Source organism: Hesperophylax consimilis, chromosome 2 (genome assembly GCF_061612785.1).
Source record: "Hesperophylax consimilis isolate HC1 chromosome 2, BYU_Hcon_1.0, whole genome shotgun sequence".
In the NCBI taxonomy this organism is placed as follows: Eukaryota; Metazoa; Arthropoda; class Insecta; order Trichoptera; family Limnephilidae; genus Hesperophylax; species Hesperophylax consimilis.
The window spans coordinates 36,474,617-36,498,061 of record NC_142837.1 but is presented as its reverse complement, the minus strand read 5'-3'; the positions used below and the strand labels follow the sequence as shown (position 1 = coordinate 36,498,061).

General features: G+C 34.3%; 1 protein-coding gene across 1 annotated transcript in view; it reads left to right on the top strand.

Moving 5' to 3' along the window:
* Positions 1-13,324: 13,324 nt before the first annotated feature.
* Positions 13,325-23,445, top strand: part of nAChRalpha1 (nicotinic acetylcholine receptor alpha1) — a 136,913-nt gene continuing 126,792 nt past the window's right edge. Inside the window, exons 1-2 of the mRNA XM_089642541.1 lie at positions 13,325-13,345; positions 17,215-17,406. Of these exons, the coding sequence (XP_089498667.1) occupies positions 13,325-13,345; positions 17,215-17,406 (213 nt within the window). The remainder of the gene's footprint in view (positions 13,346-17,214; positions 17,407-23,445) is intronic.

Genomic DNA, 23,445 nt, shown 5'->3' with positions numbered 1-23,445 from the left:
GAGAAACAAAATAGAGAAAAATCGACGGAGACCAAAATTAAAATTTTGCGAGCTTAGCAAACAACGCAGAGTCCAGACAACGCGAGAAAAGCAATTTATTTTGAAATCAATATCGTTTTCGGATTCTCTTCAAAAACACCACACCTCGGTGTATCAAATAAGACTACACAAGGGAAAGATAAAAAATATTTATCCAATGTAGTAAAATTATGAACTACGTTCGTTATTTTTTAACTTCGAACTGAAAAAAAACTGGTTAAGGTTTTGTAAACATGCAAAAAACATAGTTATTTTATTTAATTACCAACTGAAGTCACTGGAGTTACCCGCAAAAGACACTTTTCTGTATATAAAACAGATGGAAGATAGATATATAGATGTACAGTTAAAATAATAGTAATTGCTTCACAGAACAATTGCTTCAAATTCTTAACGCTTTGCTATGTACCTATTTTGTAACTGCATTACGAGAATTTTTTTAAAATCGTTATAATGTAGATATACTAATAAATACTCTCAGTATTGCCCTGGTCAAAAGCCGCCACTCTGAATGGAAATGTTGGTTAAGGTTGTTTTAATATTATATTTTTATAACTTTCTTGAATGAATTTGATTTTTATATGGTCAAAAATATTTATTAATATTCATATTGCATATGTACGGGCGCAAACTTCCCAATATCCATCCCATCATCATAGTATTTTAAAGCACAACTTGCAAAAAGTATACATTAATAAAATAATTAAATTGACGCCATATATGAACGCGTAGATTATAACGTACGTTACGTTTACTCTTAATGGCAATAGCTGTGTTTAGGTCTGAGCAGTTGCTCTTATTCGGCAATCACTTACTTGATCCAAACTATAGAACATAAGCTTCATCCGCTATATTTTGTGTAGCAACCACAGAACATAAGCTACATCCGCTATATTTTGTGTAGCAACCATAGAACATAAGCTACATCCGCTATATTTTGTGTAGCAACTATAGAACATAAGCCACATCCGCTATATTTTGTATATCAACTATGGAACATAAGCTACAACCGCTATATTTTTTGTAGCAATCAAATCAAACTATTTATTTTTTTTTACTTTTATTGTTTAGGTACTAAACGTTTATTGCTTCACTTAATCTTATCAAAGCTATAGACGATTTATTTCAATTTTGTAAGGCAGTACATAGAACCCTTGTCAATTAAACCCAAAGAAAACCACTTCAATAGAATAAGAACATAAGATTTGCTGGGGCTTTTCCAACCCTTAGTTTTTCTGACTGAAGGAAGGAGAATAATAGTCCTCACTATTAAAGGTTCTCGAAGGGTAGTTGTATCTCTGGTGGATTTCTAAAGTCTAGCCAACAAAAAAAATGCAGCGGGATCGGAGTAAGATTTCATACAGGGATATTTATTTTTGATTTCGTATCAATTGCATATTTCAGATAAGGAACAATCGGATGAGAATCAATTGGTTTTAGAATTATTTACAGTCACTTTCACAAAATTAACCTTTAGCCTCGTATATTACTATATCATTTGTTTGATAAAACATTTCGTTGTCTTTTCGATGATTGTTATAACGTCAGATTTAAGCAGGCAGTCGTTGTCGCAATATATGGCCATTTAAACGTGTCTCTTTGTAATTTTAGGAGCCACCTCAGGTCTAGAGCTCTCAGACTCATAAACTCTTAAGATAAACAGGCTCACCCATTGATACATATTTTGTTGATATCAGTGTATAAATTGTACATATATATATATATAAGGTGAAAATGCGGAGAATTTTCTACTAGGTATTTAAATAATCGGTGCTCGGAAGAATACCGAATATCGATCTCTTTAATATTGATGCATGATTTCAAGTTTTCGCCTGAGGACAGGTTTATCTCAACACGCTTCTTAACATGCTTCAACACTGAGAAATACAAGTGTAACTTGAAACAATCCGCACACGTGGAAGCTTGTATTGATTAAATAAGTTTTTTGTTCAAAGCGTAAAATAAATATATCCGCTTCGTTTCCAGGAACATTTTCTTCCATCGCCTGCTGCAATAAGTTAGTTTCTCTTTAAATTCGAGTCTCGTCTTGCTTAGACAATATCCACATGGAGAATATTTACATATCGCGAGCATACAAATTGCGCAACCTTCTCTCCATCCACATCCCCATCTTCTATCCGGAAAATACTATTAAAATTCGAAGCATAAATCACCCGTGTCGTTCTTCCTTATAAACTGCGTAAGATTTCTTAAACAGTTACCTACTATCGAAAGAGCAGAGAAAATGTATACAATTTGACTGTGAAAGAAATAGGGACTTTGAAAATAAAGTAAAACGGTAAAATTGGGCTCATAAAAACTGTTGTCTTTTGGGAATAGAAGTCTCGGCTCGACTTTCTTTATAATGTTAAGTTTTTTTAACATTTGTCTTTGGAGCAGGTGCCTTCATTTATTGTAAAAGTATAAAGTGTCTTTTTATTGAACTTTGAAAACGTGGCATCCATTTAAAACAGGTATTTTGTAATTATATTTACGAAAAAAAATTGTCTATTGTTGCAGTTCTCCACAAAATATGTTTTTCTTTATGACAACATTATAGTAGGTGCATTGTATATATTACGTCATGAATTTAAAAAGGTTTTCGTCCTCCAAACTATATGTATTGTATTTCATTTAAGGGAAATCAACAGTTACAATATGGTGAGTATATTTATGCGCAATTTACTTAACTGAGAAACCAATTATAGACTTCCTCATTACACTTGTACATTATGTATTAAACAATTAAACAGTATGTTTATAAAATTAACAGATATTACATTTAAAATACATTAATATAACAATACATACTCCATAGCAGGTCGGTTACAAGACAGTACCTACCATATTATTGTAGCAATTCTATATCAACGTCCCAATATCACACTCCTATGCGACGGATTCAACAGCTAGGAAACAAATACTACGATGTTGTTGATATATTTAGTACATCAATTTCAATATATAAGCATACCCTATTGAAGTTTTTTTCATCAAATATTGAAATATTTTAATTAAGGTATTTAATTTGACTAACGCATAATAATTTTGGCAACTGAAACAGAAAAAAATATTTTGGTTTTTTTATGTTTTGTGCCTACATGCTTTGTAGATCAAGTTCAGTGATATTTTGACTTTATATTTATTTTTCTGCAATTGTTTTAAATAGTCGTTTCCTGCACTATTTTCGTGTATAATTTCGTAAATATATTTTTTTTATATATATATATATATATATATATATATATATATATGTATGTAAAAGCCTTAATAGGCGTGAAATAAATAAATAATATATATATTATTACATGATATATCATTACATGTTATGTAGTTTGGTTTCTTCAGTGTATAAGTGAAGATTTTTTTTTTCAATTTTTAATGGAGTTTTTAATGTTATTTTTTGTTGTAATTGAAAATATCTTTAAAGAGAAATTTATTATATGTTGAACATAGTCTCTTAAGGCAAGAATTTCGGTTTGACATAGTTTTACATCGTTTTTCATTTAAAAAATTATTATTCCGGATGGTCAGTAATGTTCTTGCGTCTAAATATTCTCTAAGTACACTCAAGGCATCAATTTTTAAAAATACAGTTGTATCCAGATAATTATAAAATCGATTGTGCGATTTGCAAGAAATGTATTTCTTGATTTTTTTCTAAATCGATTCAATTTTGTATATTTTTTTACAGTTTTTGCATAAAATGGGAACCAAACATTTGACGCACACTTTAGATGGCTTCTAACGTACGAAAAATATAATTATTTGATATTGACAATGTTTGTGATTACTTCTGTATTTATTTTTTATAAAACCAAGCATTTTAGCTGCTTTTTTATGATCTGATTAGTATGACATTTATATTGTAACTTATTATCGAGAAATACACCTAGATACATTGGAGCTGGTTATAATTATAATTTCATTTCAATTTATTTGTCATTTCTTGTGAATTGTGATAACATTTTGAACAATTTAAAAATATGATTTAAGATTTTCACGGCCAAAAGTATTTTTGTTATTTGTTTTTGGGGTATTATGCCGTGTTGCGCTAACTCCTTCTTTAGCCAACGTTTCGGACAGCATTGCAGTGTCCATCATCAGGGCAGATGTCTGACATCTGCCCTGATGATGGACACTGCAATGCTGTCCGAAACGTTGGCTAAAGAAGGAGTTAGCGCAACACGGCATAATACCCCAAAAACAAATAACAAAAATTTAAAAATAATTGAATATTCTGAAAATACGCTACTTAAATGTAATTATTTATATTAAATATGTATATCTATATGTTTCCCCAATTAACTAAAATTAAAATAAAATAATGACTGGGGTTCGGTCGACGATCAATAAATAATTATTTCTGACGAACGTATTACTAAGATCGCAAAAGTTTCTAGAGGGATTCTATCAAAACAGGACCTTACCATTGAAATAATTTATGTAAAACTTTTTCAAATTTATTTTCTATCTTTTTCTTCATAAAAATCAGAAGTAAGCACCAGATTTTATTTTTTAGACGATGAATTAGTAACTACCAGAGGGATCCTTCTAAGAACATTTGATATTTTAGTAATACGTTCATCAGAAATAATTAAAATAAACCCTACAACGCCAAAATCTTTCAAATATTCTTTTTTATACAACTTCATCACTTATGTCGTTAAAATTCCCACATTATTTTAGAGATTTGATAGTACAAATTCGACGGCAGGTCTGTCCAATACACCAGGGCCGCACGTCCCATATTTTTGAGGCTGTTTTACTATGTTCTTTAGATTCTGGCTTTATTTTAGGGCAGTTGTAGGCAAAGTGCGGCTCCGAAGCCGCATGAGGCTCTTTGGCACCTTGAGTGCGGCTCTGGCCAAATATCCACGGGCCCGGACAAGGACATCGCGCCGAGGGAATAGACCCCCACACACGTATACTTCGGAGCGACGGTATCACGCGCCGCTTGAAGCTGCCGCGCAGAAAAGTCTCACAATGAACTGCGCTGTAAAACCGTTACCTTACTTTCGGATTTTGCGTGAGAACGTGGAATCGTGCCTAAAATTAAAAACAACTACATACAAACCTGACTTACTGAAACTTTCTAAGGAGATGCAAAGACATTGTTCGCATTAAGTGTTTGTCAGTCATTGCCATGATTTAAATTTACTTTCATATTATTGTTTATCAACGAATAAATTATTAAGTGTGAAGTCAAGTTTTATTCAGTGTACCCGTAATTTAATGAAGGTCTAAAATTATAATAAAGGTTTAGGTACTAAATTAAAAAAACAGATTTAGCTCTCAGAATTTTTTTGAATCGTTGTAATGTACATTTTTGGCTCTTTGGCCAATACGTTTGCCGACCACTGTTTTAGGATATTGTCCCGTCTTAATGAGCACACAGAGAGCGGTCAGAGTTCTGCGTTCTAGTGACCGTTGACCGCTCAAGAGTTCCAACGCACACAAGCGGCGTTCAAATTCTCGCGTTCTAGTTTCGTTTGGGTCTTTACTATGCAACATGTCACTAGAAAGTTCATCATCCGTGAAAATATATTGCTCTTGTGGAGCTTAACAGCTTCTAAAAAGAAAAGAAAGTATTGGGTGCACCCAATCAACACAACGCGAGAAGAACAAGGCGAATTTACTAATAATAAAATTTACTTAAAATTTAAATTTACTAGTAACAATTTTAAACCAAGCTTCGACTTTTTTTTCGCGTTTTTTATAATTTGCATCACTTAAATCGTATAACAAACTCCTTTCCCTAACCAATTCAATTAACTTTTCTGTGTTTGTAACCTCAAACATCGCGGCGTTCTGGCGTTCTCTGCCTCGGCGGCAAAAGAACTCTTAGAACGCGGCGTTCCGTTTTGACCGCCGCGGTCTGACTGCCCGCTGTGTGCGTTGTTGTTATAGTATCAGTACATTCTAATGAACGCCGAACGCGGAACTCGGAACTCGGAACTCCTGACCGCTCTCTGTGTGCTCACGCTTAAGGGTTTGAAACAGTTTGTTGGAGAGTTTTACGACATTCACTAAATCATTAATATGTAAAACAATTTTTAAAAATAACGGATTGAGATGAGACTCTTGTTGAATGCCCGATGAGATCTCTTTAAAATCAGATTTAAATCCCTTCATTGCTACTGCTTGTGATCTATTAAATATATGTTACCCAACGAAACAAGTGAGCACGTATACCAATAGACTAAAGTTTCTTTAGTAATAACTAGCTCACATGTACCCGGTGTTGCTGGGTGTTATCATTATGACTTAGATATATACCAGTCAATACTTTTCTATAGGCTTTTTTAAGATATACAATTCAATAGTACATTATTTGATGTATCTCATAAGGTTTAGCCAGCGTTAACAATGTAGGGGAGACCGGGGTTAGTTGACTATAGGCCTTAGTAGACTCAGCGGTGATAACTTGAACGGTTCTCAAGAAAGGGCGCTGTAAGTCCTTCCCATCATTTAAATAGCCGGTGAGGATTAGTATTTGTGTTCCTATGAATCCCTACGCACGTGTCGGTTTATATAGTTCTGATTTTCGATATTTTGCTTTGGTGATTAACTTTTTTATTATTGCTGTGCCCTAATTAATCAAGACCATATAAACATAAACTGGGTGCTAATTGTGCTTCTTTTGTAAGTGAATAGCGATAATTGTGTTTTTTGTGGGACTGGTCGTTTACTGGAAATAATGCTTTAAAATTAAAAATGGCGACTTGGGTTAGTCGACTCAGTGGCGCTGGGGTTAGTCGACTCAGCGAGCGTTGAATTTATTTGCATATTTACTTAAAATTTTATTTTTGTAATCCATAAGTAAGTCGCTAGTATACGTATAATTTTAACGGAGAACTTTTCACTTCGATAGATATTCGCAATGAGAAAATACAAAAGAAAAACCGATAAGGGGAAAACTTGCGATACAAATAAAAAAAGAGAAGCAATCTGGAAAAACTAACAAAAAAAGAAATCCAACACTACTAAATTAACAATGGCTACCAAAACTTTGCTTACTGATGACGACGAGGATTCTGAAGATGAAACTTCATGCCTGATTTGCAATGAGCCCTACACATGTAATGTTCCTGGGGAAGAATGGGTGAAGTGTATGATCTGCCAATTATGGGCTCACAAAAAATGTGTATCTGGCAACGCTACCTACTACCAATGCATCAACTGTAATTCAGATGACGATATGTAATGTTTATAATGTGTAATAAATTTTCATGTGTAAATTAAATAAAACTAACCCACTACTATGAGTCGAATAGCCCCACACCCGGAGTTTGTTGACTCAGTGGGAGGGTTTTTTTGTAAACATAATTGCTGACCTGTAGGTGGATGTTTTAACTTGTTTTATCAACTGATCACATAGTCAAATGTGTATGTTACATTATTGGATTAACACTCCATGGTGACGAGCCTTCATTTTTTTTTTAAATCACGAAGTGAAAAGTGGGTCAACTAGCCCCGGTCTCCCCTAGTGCCCGAAAAAATATTTTTACGACTTGATTATTAAACATCGACTTTTCTCTACTTTTTTTTAAATATAATATGCATGTATTATATATGATAACCTCTCCGAAGAAGTTTTCTAAATGATAGTGAAAACTCTATCAAAATCCGTTCCGTAGTTTAGAAGAACTAAGCGCACAAACAGACAAACGCGGATAGCGACTATATTTTATACTATTTATCAATGTTTGATTGGTTTTGAAAGAAGTAATAATTTTTTATATAAGACGCTACATCTTTCCACATAGTCACTGCTTAGGATCTTTAAACATGGATTACGTAAACGTATTAGGAAACCTCAAGATTTATTTTTTTGCAAATTCATGTTGGCAATGTTCATTTTTAATTCAATATTTCCCACAAGATTAAATACAAAAGAAGAGTAAATATCTTAGAAATCGTATTATTAAATCACGTATATTAAACAACGAACACAAAAAGCTTAGGTTAAATCCAAGTGACCTTTGTGTAAAGGGGAGTGGTGCTTGGATATTTTTGGAAAAGCTTCTGAAAAGAAGTCGAATATAAAGCTCATTTACGAAAAGAAGAAGGGAATGTAGAAGAGAGATGGAGTCTGCGGGGGAATCAATTCTTCTCATTTCAATTCTGATTAAGGTATTCACGGTTGAATGTTAATCTGAGACAAAATCAGCTGAAAGGATATTAATCACGAAAAGGATACCCATTTTCAAAGGAGATCTTTTTGCTCCCTAGATTTATTTCAATATAACGATCCAGTTTTCGATCCTACTTATATTTATTGCGTGCTCACCTCTGGGGAAATGTTAAATTCCGTCGTTTGAAATGTTAATGCAATTTGTTATTACATTTTATAGGCTGCAGCTGTTTGTCTTTCCCTAGGAATAAAGAATTATCAATTTTATTAAGAATCCGCGAGAGTAATGACTTTGGTTTCTGTTTCAGGTAATTGATTTCTGGAGTCAAAGCTTCATCGTGGAAAATGATTGAGAACATTTCATTACCAAATTAATCAATATACTTTTAATGTTTTTATAAAGACTTTAATTTTTTTGAAACTAGCTGTATCTCGCTATGTGCTGCTGTTGCTCAGTCTGTCTGTGAATATAGAGAAACAATATCGCGTTGTGCTTTTACGTTAAACAGATAGCGCTGTTTTAAAAAGGAATATTTTTACATGTCACAGGTGATGTTTATATAATGTGTATATAAAAACATACGCGTTTTTTAAGAACTTTCAGAGATTTGAGATTTTGAACAAACGAACATTTTCGTTTTTATTTATTTAGATAAATTAGCAATTACCGTCTAGTTTTGCCTGAGATTCAAGACTTCAAAATTAAAAGTTACAATCGGAATGGCATCCTGTCCTGATTTAGCTTAAGGATATTTTGATTGAAACACACCTGAGAGAATAAAATATGCATACCACTCGACAGAATAGGTCTCACGGCTTAGACATGACACGGAGTGCTCTGCTGATAAATGAGATGTATCTTGATGTCTTCAATATCTTGAGGGACTAAAGATATCATGTTATAACATATTTTAGATTGGATTTTACATTAATTAAATTCAATACTGAATTATATAATAGAACTACACTAACAATAATAGTTAAAAAAACACATTTTTAATCAATATGCATACCTTTAGTCACGGTTGTCATTTATTGGTAATCATAAGAAGATACTATGTACATAAAACCAATTTAATTCATAACAGAATTATAAATACAAACAACAGAGGATGAATTAGTAACTTTGTCATGGTTGTCGTTTATTGGTAACCATAAGAAGACACAATGTACATAAAACCAATTTAATTAATAACAGAATTATAAATATAAACAACAGATGATGAATTAGTAACTTTGTCATGGTTGTCGTTTATTGGTAACCATAAGAAGACACAATGTACATAAAACCAATTTAATTCATAACAGAATTATAAATATAAACAACAGATGATGAATTAGTAACTTTGTCATGGTTGTCGTTTATTGGTAACCATAAGAAGACACAATGTAAATAAAACCAATTTAATTAATAACAGTATTATAAATATAAACAACAGATGATGAATTAGTAACTTTGTCATGGTTGTCGTTTATTGGTAACCATAAGAAGACACAATGTACATAAAACCAATTTAATTCATAACAGAATTATAAATATAAACAACAGATGATTAATTAGTAACTTTGTCATGGTTGTCGTTTATTGGTAACCATAAGAAGACACAATGTAAATAAAACCAATTTAATTAATAACAGAATTATAAATATAAACAACAGATGATGAATTAGTAACTTTGTCATGGTTGTCGTTTATTGGTAACCATAAGAAGACACAATGTACATAAAACCAATTTAATTAAAAACAGAATTATAAATATAAACAACAGATGATGAATTAGTAACTTTGTCATGGTTGTCGTTTATTGGTAACCATAAGAAGACACAATGTAAATAAAACCAATTTAATTAATAACAGAATTATAAATATAAACAACAGATGATGAATTAGTAATTTTGTCATGGTTGTCGTTAATTGGTAACCATAAGAAGACACAATTTAAATAAAACCAATTAAATTAATAACAGAATTATAAATATAAACAACGGATGATGAATTAGTAACATTGTCATGGTTGTAGTTTATTGGTAACCATAAGAAGACACAATGTACATAAAACCAATTTGATTAATAATACAATTATATATATAAACAACAGATGATGAATTAATAACTCGGTTATGTTTTTAATTTATTGGTAACCATAAGAAGATATAATGTGCATAAAACAAATAAAATTCATAACAGAATTATAAATGTAAGCAACAGACGATGCATTAGTAACTTTCCGACGGATTTCTCTAGAAACAATTGAGATTTTAGTAATACTGAAAATAAACACCAGGGATTGATCAATTTTCTATGCCTGCTAGGGCGAATTCAACCGAAGGTGCGTCCATTACGCAGGCCTGCGCACCCAATATTGTTCACTTATGCGTTAATAGGCCAGTGCAATTAGCGCCAAAAAGGGGGTCGCGATCGAAGTAATTCCGGTAGTCCCAATTTTTTTATATGTTATATAAACTGATTCCCTGATGTAAAATCCGAGTTTCCGACCTTAACGCACCTGTGCTCGCGCCGCCATTTTGAACAAACTGGCCGAAATCGGGCCGAAATCTAGTTTTTCCCAAATATCTTATTTCCAATGCAAATTTTGGCTAAAATATTTAAACAAATATAATAGAACATAAAATAACCTACAACTTTTGCAAAAACAAATTTCTTCTATCTCTAATAGGTACCGAGGTAGAAAGTCCTAAAGGTGCGTATATTTTTGAAAAAAAAAGTTTTTTGCGCGACTAGGTTTGGTTTTTTATAAATACCTCGTTTCCAGTGGAATTTCATGAAAATTTTATTGATCTAAATTATGTAGAACATAAAATTTCAAAAAATGCTGTGCTGTTTTTATGTTTATATAGTTTTTTTTACCGATATAAAGAATAAACAAATCAAGGTAGGTACGCACAGAAAATCTATCACGGTTTATTATCACGTTATTAGATTTTTGTTTGCATTTTTAAATACCTACATACATCTATAAATTTACTAGAGGGCACTTCGGTATGGGGGGGGGGCTACCCTCCCCCCACCCTTCTACTCCTCCCAAAAAAAAGAGGGCTTCTTTACGATTCGACAGTCTCATAAATTTTGGTCAGGGATTTGGTCTGACATGACCATCGAACAAACTCTGATGAGATGAAAACATCTGGAGGTTTGACCCAAGGACGGGGAATCACAGACAGTTCCATCCTTCGTTGGACTGCTGGATTCGTTTATCTGCATAACATTTGTGAGGGTATCGAGTCATTCTGTGGGATTAAATCAGGAACGTCAGAGCAACATGTAGAGATGAGGCCTAGAAGAATTAAGAGGGATGATCGAGACGTTCAAACTCTCATTGGCTATATATACACCTAATCATTGGTTTGCTTGCCATGAACCATTTCCTAAAACAAACGTGATTATGTCTATTAGCAGTGGCACAATCGGGGATAGCAAAGTCACTTGCCACATGGCTGCAAAGATGGGGAAATTAGCTATGTCTAAAGTTATCAACCAGAACTTTGGAAACCTACCCTTAAAACGTAATGATGCGATAGTTTCTCTTGCGGCGGTAACCATCAGTGTCAAAAATCAGGGTGTGACTATGGCAATAGATCCATTAATGCTATTCCATCGTATGTGTATTGCCAAAAAGTCTGAAAGTGAACTTAAAGAATATTTTCAATATGAACTCTCTCCTGTACCATTATCTCTTTTTTCAGAGGAAGGCATGCGCAAAGGAACGAAGTCTATATTTTATTCATCATTCAACCCTCTACCAAATAATACAGAAGTGGAAAGCAGTAAAATACACGTAATTAATGGAGGATATTTACTGCACAAAGTTGTATGGGGTCGTGCTCAACCTTTTTCAGTAATTTTCCAGCAATATGTCAGGTTTGTACAAAATCATTATGGATCCAATGCAGTAGTGGTATTCGATGGATACCCAGATTCTATGGAAAAGAAAAGCACTAAAGGGGTGGAAAGAGCACGGCGTGCCAGAGTTACAACTTCTGCTGAAGTTTTTTTTTTGAAAGCATGCACCCACAAGTGCCACAGGAAATGTTTCTGGGAAATGAGAAGAACAAGTCTCGTTTTATTTCCCTACTCAGAACCTCATTTGCACGATCCCACATAACGACAGTACTAGCTGAAGAGGATGCTGACGTTCTCATAGTGAACACAGCAAATTCGTTGTCATCTCAACATGATGTAGTCATAATCGTTGGTCAGGATATTGATCTGCTGGTACTCCTCACAGCTCTCTCACCTCCCAACGTATATTACCAAAAAGTTGTAAAAGGTAAATCACCTACTCGAACAAATGTTTTAAACACATTGAAATAGTTGAAAACATTTTATTCCTTCATGCCATGTGGTTGCGATACAACTAGAGCTCCGTTCGGTCAAGGCAAACACAAATTTTGTAATATTCTTCTCAAGAACCACTCAGTGAATGAACTTGTTCGTGTATTTCAAGACCCAAAAGCAAAGACAGAAACAATCACTTTGGCTGTCGAACAACTATTTGCACTTTTGTATGGCGGCAACAAGAAATCAAATTTGGAAAATTTAAGGTACATCATTTTTGTCAAAGGAGTAAAAAAGAACAAATTCAATTTATCCAGGCTACCACCCACCAAAGATGCAGTCCAGCAACACGCTTCAAGAACATACTTGCAAGTGCAGACTTGGCTTGGCCACGATAAAGATCCGACTGAATGGGGGTGGAAAAAGGATGCTGTTGGGTTACTTACTCCAGTAACAATGTTGAAGGAAGCTGCACCTCAGGCCTTGCTGAACTTCATATCATGTCAATGCAAAAAAGGTTGCGCTGGAAAGTGCACCTGTAGAATGTCGGCTTTGAAATGTTCCCTACTCTGCATTCATTGCAATGGCAACTCCTGCGAGAATGCTGTAGAAGCCTTCGTTGATGACGATGACGAGGAATATGATGACCCAGTCGCCACAAATTTGGGTGATAAGACAGATGAAGAAGCTATTCAGGGCCAGAAGTAAGAAACTATAGTCAAGGGCTAGTACTTCTGTCTAAACTGATCTACCATTAATTTTATTTTTTGTCATGCTGACAAATTAACTAATAAAGAAAAGAATGTCAATAAATGTTAATTTTACGAAAATAACAATTTTTTATCTTTTTTATGTACCTTATCATCTTAATTGTATTAATAATCTTAAATGTATGTTGTGATTACGTTGATAGGCATGTCAGACCAAGCTGCGAGCACAAATGTAGTGGCTTGGCCTATTTTAGTGGTCTTCCCATTGGGAATGTATGGCGACCGATATGCTGAAATAGTCTATCTACTATATTTATAGCTAGGTCTGACACAGGCATGATGATTGTTGTCAACGTATATGTTCTTAGAACAATAATTGTTAAAGAAAATAAAATCAAGGAATGCCAAGTTTAAAACACCTAACCTCTGTTTCAATTTTTGGCCTGGTTTTGGTGGATTAGAGTTTGGATACGTAATAGAGATAAAAAATATAAATTATATACCTATTTCTTTAACGAAATTTTATTTTTTACAAAATTATTATCAATAAATTTTTCACAAAATTGTACTGGAAACGAGGTATTTATAAAAAACCAAACCTAGTCGCGCAAAAAACTTGTTTTTTCAAAAATATACGCACCTTTACGACTTTCTACCTCGGTACCTATTAGAGATAGAAGAAATTTGTTTTATCAAAAGTTGTAGGTAATTTTATGTTCTATTATACTTGTTTAAATATTTTAGCCGAAATTTGCATTGAAAATGAGATATTTGGGAAAAACCAGATTTTGGCCCGATTTCAGCCAGTTTTTTCAAAATGGCGGCACGAGCACAGGTGCGCCAAGGTCGGAAACTCAGATTTTACATCAGGGGATCAGTTTATATAACATATAAAAAAATTGGGACTGCCGGAATTACTAATTGGCCTATAAGATTCCCTCTTTATTTTAGAGATTTGATAGAGCAAATTCAACCGTTAGTCTGTCCAATTCTGGCCACGCGTCGCATATTTTTGTGCATGGCTTCTTCACTTACGTCGTTAAGATTTTGACTTTATTTTAGGGTATTGTCTCGTCTTTAGAACTTACCTCTTTTGTTTTATTGTATTTTGTTACTATTCATGTTTATACGGACGCAGTCTGTTATACAAAAAAAATAATTGTATTTCGCTTAGAATACCAGACAGAGAAAGCTTTGTTATTTTTGCAATATTGGAGGTAGCATGCTGCTTCAGTAAACAGATTTTTAACCTCATTGTTTAATATTCAAGTTTCTTAGCTTCCCTACTGGCATACTATTAAAACTTCCCCATAATAATAAATTATTAAAGTTCGTATGCAATTCATGAAAAATAATTTGTGGTTCCAATACGTAAACTTTCTTCGACTTTCCACGGGTCCTTTCAAATTTCAAAGAACAAACGCTCTTTATGCAGTCTCTAATGCGGCCATCGTTAATATTATGATGTTAACATTAAACATGCATTTTGCATTGGGATTAAATTAACTTAGTGCAACGTCTTATGGTGTGGATAAACTTTGATAAAGTGGGAAAGTTCGGGCGCCAAAGGAAGTGCCTTGAGATTGTGGTGATGAAAAATATAACTTCTTGTTAGTGCATCTAATGTTGTTCGCTTGAAGTTAGAACGAAATCTTTTATTTTATTAAATTCCGGAAGGTACTATGTGAAATTTCAATTGACTTATGGTCTGTTGTGTCTTAAAATTAAAACCCTCTTAAATTTCAGGAGATACTACTTCGTAAGTTAGAACAATTAGAACAATCGATTAAACTAAAAAGACAACCACAAATCATCTCAATAACTCAGATCAACACACAATACAAAACTGTGTAGCGACCTCTCACTCTTATTATTATAATATGCATGTAACAGAAAGAGAGATTAATTATTAGGTTGTACAAAAATAACACGGAGTATATTTGATCACATTTTGTTCGACCAATCATGGAGCGTATACTCAGAAAAGCTTTTAATTCATTTTTAAAGAACTTTTTATTAATTCTGAGCATAAAATCATAGCAACATTTTCAGAATCGGCGTTCATCTATATTAAAATATTCTTTTAAAGTTAAATTCCTTATTGCTTATCTTGAAGGTTTATCTGATCAATTTGGAACATCATCGATCGACTTTTATTCAAGCATCATGCCGGTATGTGCTGGTAGAGTATCCACAGTATAAATGAGATATTTCCTTATAACAGGGGTGGATTCAGCTTAAGATGGTGTACATGCTGGTGGCGCTCCTTCAGTACCTCGTTGCTAATGGGTTGTCCCCTCGTTACATGTGTTGGGTTGGCCTAAGATGGAATAAGTAATGGCGGCTTTGTAGAGTACCTTGTTGCTAATGAGTTGTCTCATTATTATAGGGGTAGAGTCAGCTTAAAATGAGGTATGCAATGTTGGCGGTGACACAATATCTCCAGTACTAATGATGTGTTTCCTTTTTAAATGGGTGGAGTCAGCCTAAGTTAGTGTATATGCTGGCGACGCTGGTAGAGTACCTTGTTGCTAACGAGTTTTCTCATTGTTACTTTGTAGTCAGCCTTAGATACAGTACTAATGAGATATTTCCTCGTTACAGGGGTGGAGTCAGCCTAAGATAGTGTATATGCTGGTGCCGCTAGTAGAGTACCTTGTTGCTAATGAGTTGTCTCATTGTTACATTGGATTCAGCCTTAGATACAGTACTAATGAGATATCTTCTTGTTACAGGGGTGAAGTCAGTCAGAGTAACTTTTTGTTATTAACTTGTCTCCTCGTTACAGGGGTAGGGTCATGTAGTGGTGATGCTGGTAGAGTACCTTGTTGCTAATGAGTTGTCTCATTGTTACTTTGTAGTCAGCCTTAGATACAGAACTAATGAGATATTTCCTCGTTACATGGGTGGAGTCAGCCTAAGATAGTGTATATGCTGGTGCCGCTGGTAGAGTACCTTGTTGCTAATGAGTTGTCTCATTGTTACATTGGAGTCAGCCTTAGATGCAGTACTAATGAGATATCTCCTTGTTACAGGGGTGAAGTCAGTCAGAGTAACTTTTTGTCAATAACTTGTCTCCTCGTTACAGGGGTGGGGTCATGTAGTGGTGATGCTGGTAGAGTACCTTGTTGGTAATGATTTGTCTCATTGTTACTTTGTAGTCAGCCTTAGAAACAGTACTAATGAGATATTTCCTCGTTAAGGGGTGGAGTCAGCCCAAGATAGTGTATATGCTGGTGCCGCTAGTAGAGTACCTTGTTGCTAATGAGTTGTCTCATTGTTACATGGGAGTCAGCCTTAGATACAGTACTAATGAGATATCTCCTTGTTACAGGGGTGAAGTCGGTCAGAGTAACTTTTTTTTAATAACTTGTCTCCTCGTTACAGGGGTGGGGTCATGTAGTGGTGATGCTGGTAGAGTACCTTGATGCTAATGATTTGTCTCATTGTTACTTTGGAGTCAGCCTTAGATACAGTACCAATGAGATATCTTCTTGTTACAGGAGTGGAGTCAGCCTAAGATAGTGTATATGCTGGTGCCGCTGGTAGAGTACCTTGTTGCTAATGAGTTGTCTCATTGTTACATTGGAGTCAGCCTTAGATACAGTACTAATGAAATATCTTCTTGTTACAGGGGTGAAGTCAGTCAGAGTAACTTTGTTAGTAACTTGTCTCCTCGTTACAGGGGTGGGGTCATGTAGTGGTGATGCTGGTAGAGTACCTTGTTGCTAATGAGTTGTCTCATTGTTACTTTGGAGTCAGCCTTAGATACAGCACCAATGTGATATCTTCTTGTTACAGGAGTGGAGTCAGCGTAAGATGGTGTATGTTCTGGTAGAGTAAATTTTGGTCAAAAAGTTGTCTCCTTGTTACAAAGGTGGGGTCAGGTAGTGGTGATGCTGGTAGATTACCTTTGTTGCTGATGAGTTGTCTCAATGTTACAGGGCTGAAATCAGCGTAAGATGGAGTATATGCTGGTAGAGTCTCCACAGTACTAATGCAATATCTCCTTGTTACAGGGGTGGAGTCAGCCTAAGATGGTGTATGTGCTGGTGGCGCTGGTACTGTGTGCGGCGGGCGGCCCCGCCGCGGCCAACCCCGAAGCCAAGCGCCTGTACGACGACCTACTGAGCAACTACAACAGGCTGATAAGGCCCGTCGGCAACAACTCGGACCGGCTCACGGTCAAAATGGGACTCAAGCTCAGTCAGCTCATCGACGTGGTGAGTGCCAACTGCTTTAATAATATAATAATAATTTTTATTTATTTCAGGATGTGGGGAGGTGAGTGCAATTCCACACATCCCATAGAGAGTATAAGTACACATAATATTTACATCATAGGTATTTTATAAATAATGTAAAATATCAAACTAAAAAATAAGAAAATAAAAAAATAGATTCAAAATTAAAATTAAAATGAAATCATAGCAAAGAAGCACAGGAATCCATCGAATCTAAAATTGTGGGAGCAACATTGAAATATTAGTCTATGGGGAGCAAGTATCTTTCTCCAATGGTCTTCAATGCTTGATCCAGAAGTCATAAGGGATTCTATGATGAGAATATTTCTGGAATAGTTTATCCTTCCCCCCAGTCCTGCAACCCTGGTTCTTAGAGCTGTAAATCCTGGAACTCGCCCTTCTGTAAACATTGAGGAGGCACTGCAGTGCCTGGGGAGTCCGAACATCAATCGGTAAGCGTTGTTATATTGCACCCGAAGCCTTTCCATTGTTCTTTTTTGAAGTTTGCCCAGAGCTCGCATATGTACAGGGTGGTGCAAAAGTCTATGAAGAGCGTCATTTTCACTCGTGGACTACAGAGTCGAAATCTTCTACTGAGCATGTTACATTTTATACTCAATACTTGCCTCTGCCTGTCAATATCTTCATCATCCGTTAGCTTTTCCCTACATTTTACTTATTATCGTGTCATACGACGATGTAATTTTTTTTAAAATATTTATTTTGTTTTATTCATGTACACAACAAACAGAGGTTTGACAAAAAAAACGGAAAAATAGCATAATATAAATACAAATCGTCCAATAACGATTTACAACACTGTCTGTACATAAATCTTATAAACTCGTATTAAGAATAGACGTTTTTTAAAGTTTATACAACTGATGAACAAATATTTGCGTAAGATAAACGCTTGTTTATCAGTTCTTTAAAATTTAAAACGCGTTTTTAGTTAAACTGTAAGTGTGAAAAACATCAAAGAAAAACAATTTTTGATTCAAATGAAATTAAATTAAAACGTTAAATTAAAGTTCGCGGTGGTCAAAAAACTAACATAACCTAACTTTTTGTTTATTTTTCATATGAAATTAGTTTAGCACATACCTAAAATTCTAATATGCGATCAATTCCAGTAGGATTTATTCTCTCCACGTGCAATTTCGTTAATGTGTAATTTTATCCGTGTGTAATTCCGGTAGTGGCACGTGAAAGTGATAGTGGAATTGATACGTAGAATTCACGCATGTATAAATTTGTGTTGACACCATCCCGAACATACATTATTAACAGAACACATCGAACAAGTATTTTATCGATTACTGAATCATACGAACTAAACCGTTGGATGCCTTCCTCCCTTGACAGGGGTAAAATGCCACTAGGCCACAGAAAGCTGGCTGCCACTATTTTTGTAATAACTTGTTTTTGCGCAATGATGTTTCTGGAATTTTTTCTGTCTTACCTGATAATGTGTGTATATAATTAGAAAAGATTGATATACCATCTATCCTATGTAGTTTTCCCAGGTTTACTTCTATTATATTGTCAGAGATATGTTTTTTTCACTCTAATTTTATAAAAATTTAAAAAAATAATAATTGGAATTAAGACGTTAATATTTGCGACGCGCTGTATACAGGTTGTCCGGGGGTAAAGTGCGCTATCTTTGGAGAACGAGTTTTTTCGAAATTTCAAAGTTTTAAGGTAGTTTTTGGTAAAAATAAGTTGAGTGATATGAAAATAAATATTCATCTATTGAAAAATATTTTTGTGTGTGAAAAAAATTGTTCGAATTTCGAAAAAAGTTATTTATCTTTTATCTTATACAGTCATGTAGAATCACCTCCCGAAGTTAGCGCGCTTTACTCCCGGTCACCCTGTATTATTTTATTTCCTAGACAAGCGAATTAGATATATTGTTAAGGGTTCCATGCTAACTCAACACAGTGACTATTCAACACACTTTCAAAAAGTGATATAAAGTCACTAAAAACGATGAAAAAAATTTTTTTTTAAGCTAACCCAGTTAATAAAATTTTTGTTTCATCACTTTCCATGACTTTATATAACTTTTTAAAGATGTGATGAATTTTTATTGTGATGATTAATCCGGTCACCATTGTAAAGCACTTTAAAGTACTTTTTTTAAATCTATCACTTTTAAATCTATTTGAATTGCACTTTTGTTTTCGCCAATGAATGCAAATCTTGGAAGTGGGAATTAACCCACTTCCCGATATCCGGCCGAGCTGAAACTCAGCAGATAAACTCGTTGTAGAAGACAATGCATTTTGTCAACTTTTGGTGGCACTTATCCAATCGGTATGTGTCTCAGTTGATAGATTTTTCGACTTCAGTTCCTGGATAGAAATTTGTAAACAATTTAAAAGACACTTAAAAATAAAAGTGTAATAGTGAAAAAAACTTTATTTTTTACGAGTTGCTTTTTCTAAGGATAAGAAAACCATAAAATCGAGACAAGTGCGAAATCCTAGCAAATCCACGGATTCGGACACGTCAGAAATCCACGGTGGATATCTTGGCACATTAAAGCTATCAAGTGTAAAAATAAGACTTCTAGGTACTCCCACATATCCTTTTATCGTTCCTCCGGCAACCTACGTGCCATGTATCTCTTCCTTTTTTCAACTTATAAACATGTCAATCACCTAATTGGCCTCCTGGGTACAATAGCCTCCGTGACAGACTCGCTAGGCGCTCTCAGGAGCAGGCCGACCTAGTGAACAGCGATTTCTAAAAAAACAATATCACCCCATACAAACGGCTCTCGCGAGGGCCATCGCCACTTTGATGTCGTGATCATTCAGCCTGGTAACTGTTCGACAGTTCTGAAATGTTTTTTCTCTCTCTCAATTTTTCGATGTCATTATTTGGGTCGCTAACAAAAAAGATATCTATGGAAATATCATACAAAACTTGGCAGGTGCGTAGGCAATTAAATTGATTGGCTTCTCAACGATTCACGTCGTTTCCAAAAATGATTCAGTGTTCAATAAGTTATTTTTATTACTATGCCTTTGTATAATTGAAGAATAGAATAGAATTTTTTTAATCATTTGACACCCGATGTCAATTTAATGGCTTCATAAATATATCATAGAAATAGTTCTTTAAAAGCACTTTAAATGTTGGAAAAATGTTTATTTTATTTCAGAACATAGATATTTGAATAACAAAAATAATATTTATAGATATCGACATTAAATATCGAAGTAATTAAACAGAAAAAAAATGAAAAGTGCGATCTATACCGACTTGAAAAAAACCTGAATTCATCAATTTGAAAAGGGTCGTTCGGCTCCTAGGCCCTAGGGTCGATGAAATCACATAGGAGGCTCTGAGGAAAATGATTTCCGTAAATGCCTATGTCATCTAAAATCACCAAATCAGCTAACCACAGGGTTGTTGGTTATCCAATAAATGGTTCCAGGGGTGGCAGTACCCACGTTGCAAAAAAATCGTAACTATTTTTAAAGAACTTTAAAAAATCCAAGTGACAATAACCTTTCATGGTACGTTTATTTATGTAATTAAGTATGTTTTCAGTTTTGTAAAGAGTCATATTTTTCAGTTTTGTGAAAAAAAATCCTCTATTTTTGAAACGAAATTTTAATGTTTTGTATTAAATTTGTTTTCAAAAAATATTTCTGTTGGGAAATTCGTTGAAAACAGCAATTCGTTTTAAATATTAATGTCATAAGGGAATATTTATTACGTAGTTTTTCATTTATTTATGACACCCCAATGTGGGCTTTTAAAAACATATATTAATTCAGTAGAACAGTTATCAAAAGAAAAAATTCTTTTAAAATTTATAATACATATATATAATGAAGGTTAGCATAATAATTTTCTTCTGCACAGATTTTATAAATTTTTAAATATATTTTATTCCTTCAATAACTGTTTGATAACCTTAATGAAATGGTATTATGGTCTTATTGTAACTATATTCCGTGAAGTTGAACACATCTACAATTTCTGCGAAAGTGTTGCCAACTACATCCAATCTAGGTACAAGCGAGTATCTAAATGATATTATTGTTGCAATTAAATTAATTTTCGATCGAGTCGTTCTAGTTGGTATGTTGTAGGTGATTAAAATCAATAAATCAGGGCTGTCTACAATTCCTTTTTTTCGTGATACCTGATTTTACAATTGTCCATTGTAAATAATTTATTTGTATGAGAATATTTAAAAAACTTGTAGTTACATAATATAAAAACATACAAAGAAGAATCCAGACTAACCTACTCGTGAAAACTGACTTCCTTTAGCAAAACCTTTTCGGCTATTTCAGTCCTCAGCGCATTTGAACTGTTAGCCTTTGACTGCCTAGTCTGGCAGCGGAACACTAAAATGCACTCAACTGCGCAATAATTCATTCGAATCGGTCTGTCGTCTGAGCACGTCCATGTTACTGCTGTGTGCAAATGTGCATACTGCATACTGCATGTGCAATGTGCACTAGTGAACATATGATTATTCTGCTGTCTGTGTTTATAGAGCAGTGTCTGGGAACACACTCAGACCGAGAATGTGATCTGTATTAGCATTTTGGTGTCTCGTCCAAATATTAAAAGTTTATATTTAACAAAACAGCAAAACAATTTACAGACAAGCTGCCATATGACAGATTTGTGGGATTACCCTTAATTTGTAAAAATGTTTTATTTACTAAATAAATAAAAAATAAATAAATAAATTATATCATTAAGTGTTTTGTTGTTGAGAAAGACAGCCTTCGTGAGCCTCGATCACCAATACAGAGGTTGAGTGTTTGAATCTCGGCGTTCGAAAATAAGTTAATTTAAATGATATTGATGATAGTAAAAATATAAATGAACCTTTGTTCAAAATCTTAAATTTCATAATGTTCTTAACCGATTTCTTTGAAATTTCGACACAACATTGCATTCGAATACTCAAATGTTTTCATATTTGGCAGCCATCTCTGGTCCGGAGCCCCTAAATACCTGAAAAAACCCTTGACTCTGTGCAAAAACGGGCGGTCCGTTTGATAGATTCCCCAATCTTAACAAACGGACTGCAATCTTTAGAGCACAGGCGTCAGGTAGGTATGCTGTCCTTGTTCTATCGGTATTACAATGGAAGATGCTCTGAGGAACTAGCGTCATTGATCCCTTCGGCACCGGTGCGTAGTCGGGATACACGCCAAACGCGCGCCCAACATTTGTACACGGTTGACATTTGTCACATGAGAACGGGTCGCTTCTACGATTCGTTCTTAAGTTCAACAGCTCGGCTGTGGAACGAACTGCCGGCCTCTGTGTTTCCTCCCTCCTACAACATGGGACTCTTCAAGACCCATGTTCACTCCTTCCTCTCCACAAAAAGACTCTCCACACAGCATCCCCAAAGATGACATAGGCCCTGAGGGAAATTATTTTCTTCAGGGCCTCCTGTGTGGAGTTAGTATATGGAAAAAAAAAGAAATATATGTAAATATATATATATATATATATATAAATATATATATATAAAAATATATATATATATATATTTATATATATTTCTATTTTATATATGTCATCTGTGACAAGTAAAAACGTGTTTTTTAAACTGAATCAACACGCGCTATTGTTTCTCTATATGTACAGACAGACCTAGCTACAGCAACGCGTGGCGATGCCCAGCTAGTAAATTAATAAAACGTCACGTTTTATAACTTGTAGCACATTTCTGTGTGGAAGATACTACCGCACTGATGAAAGACCACCATTCAGAATTGAAATATTACTTGAAATGGCTTTATCCGTGTTGAATAGCCAAGAACTTCACAATATTTCTCTTCTTCGTCTTTTTTCTCCATTCTCTTCGGCCACACGCAACATTCAAATTGGGAATGTTATAGTCCCATTGGCTTCGTACAGTAGAGAGCAATTGGAATTCTAGTGGGGTATTTATATTAATACAATTATATCATAGAAGAAGCGATGTGTGTAATTATGTTTGAAATGTTTAATTATTATTTT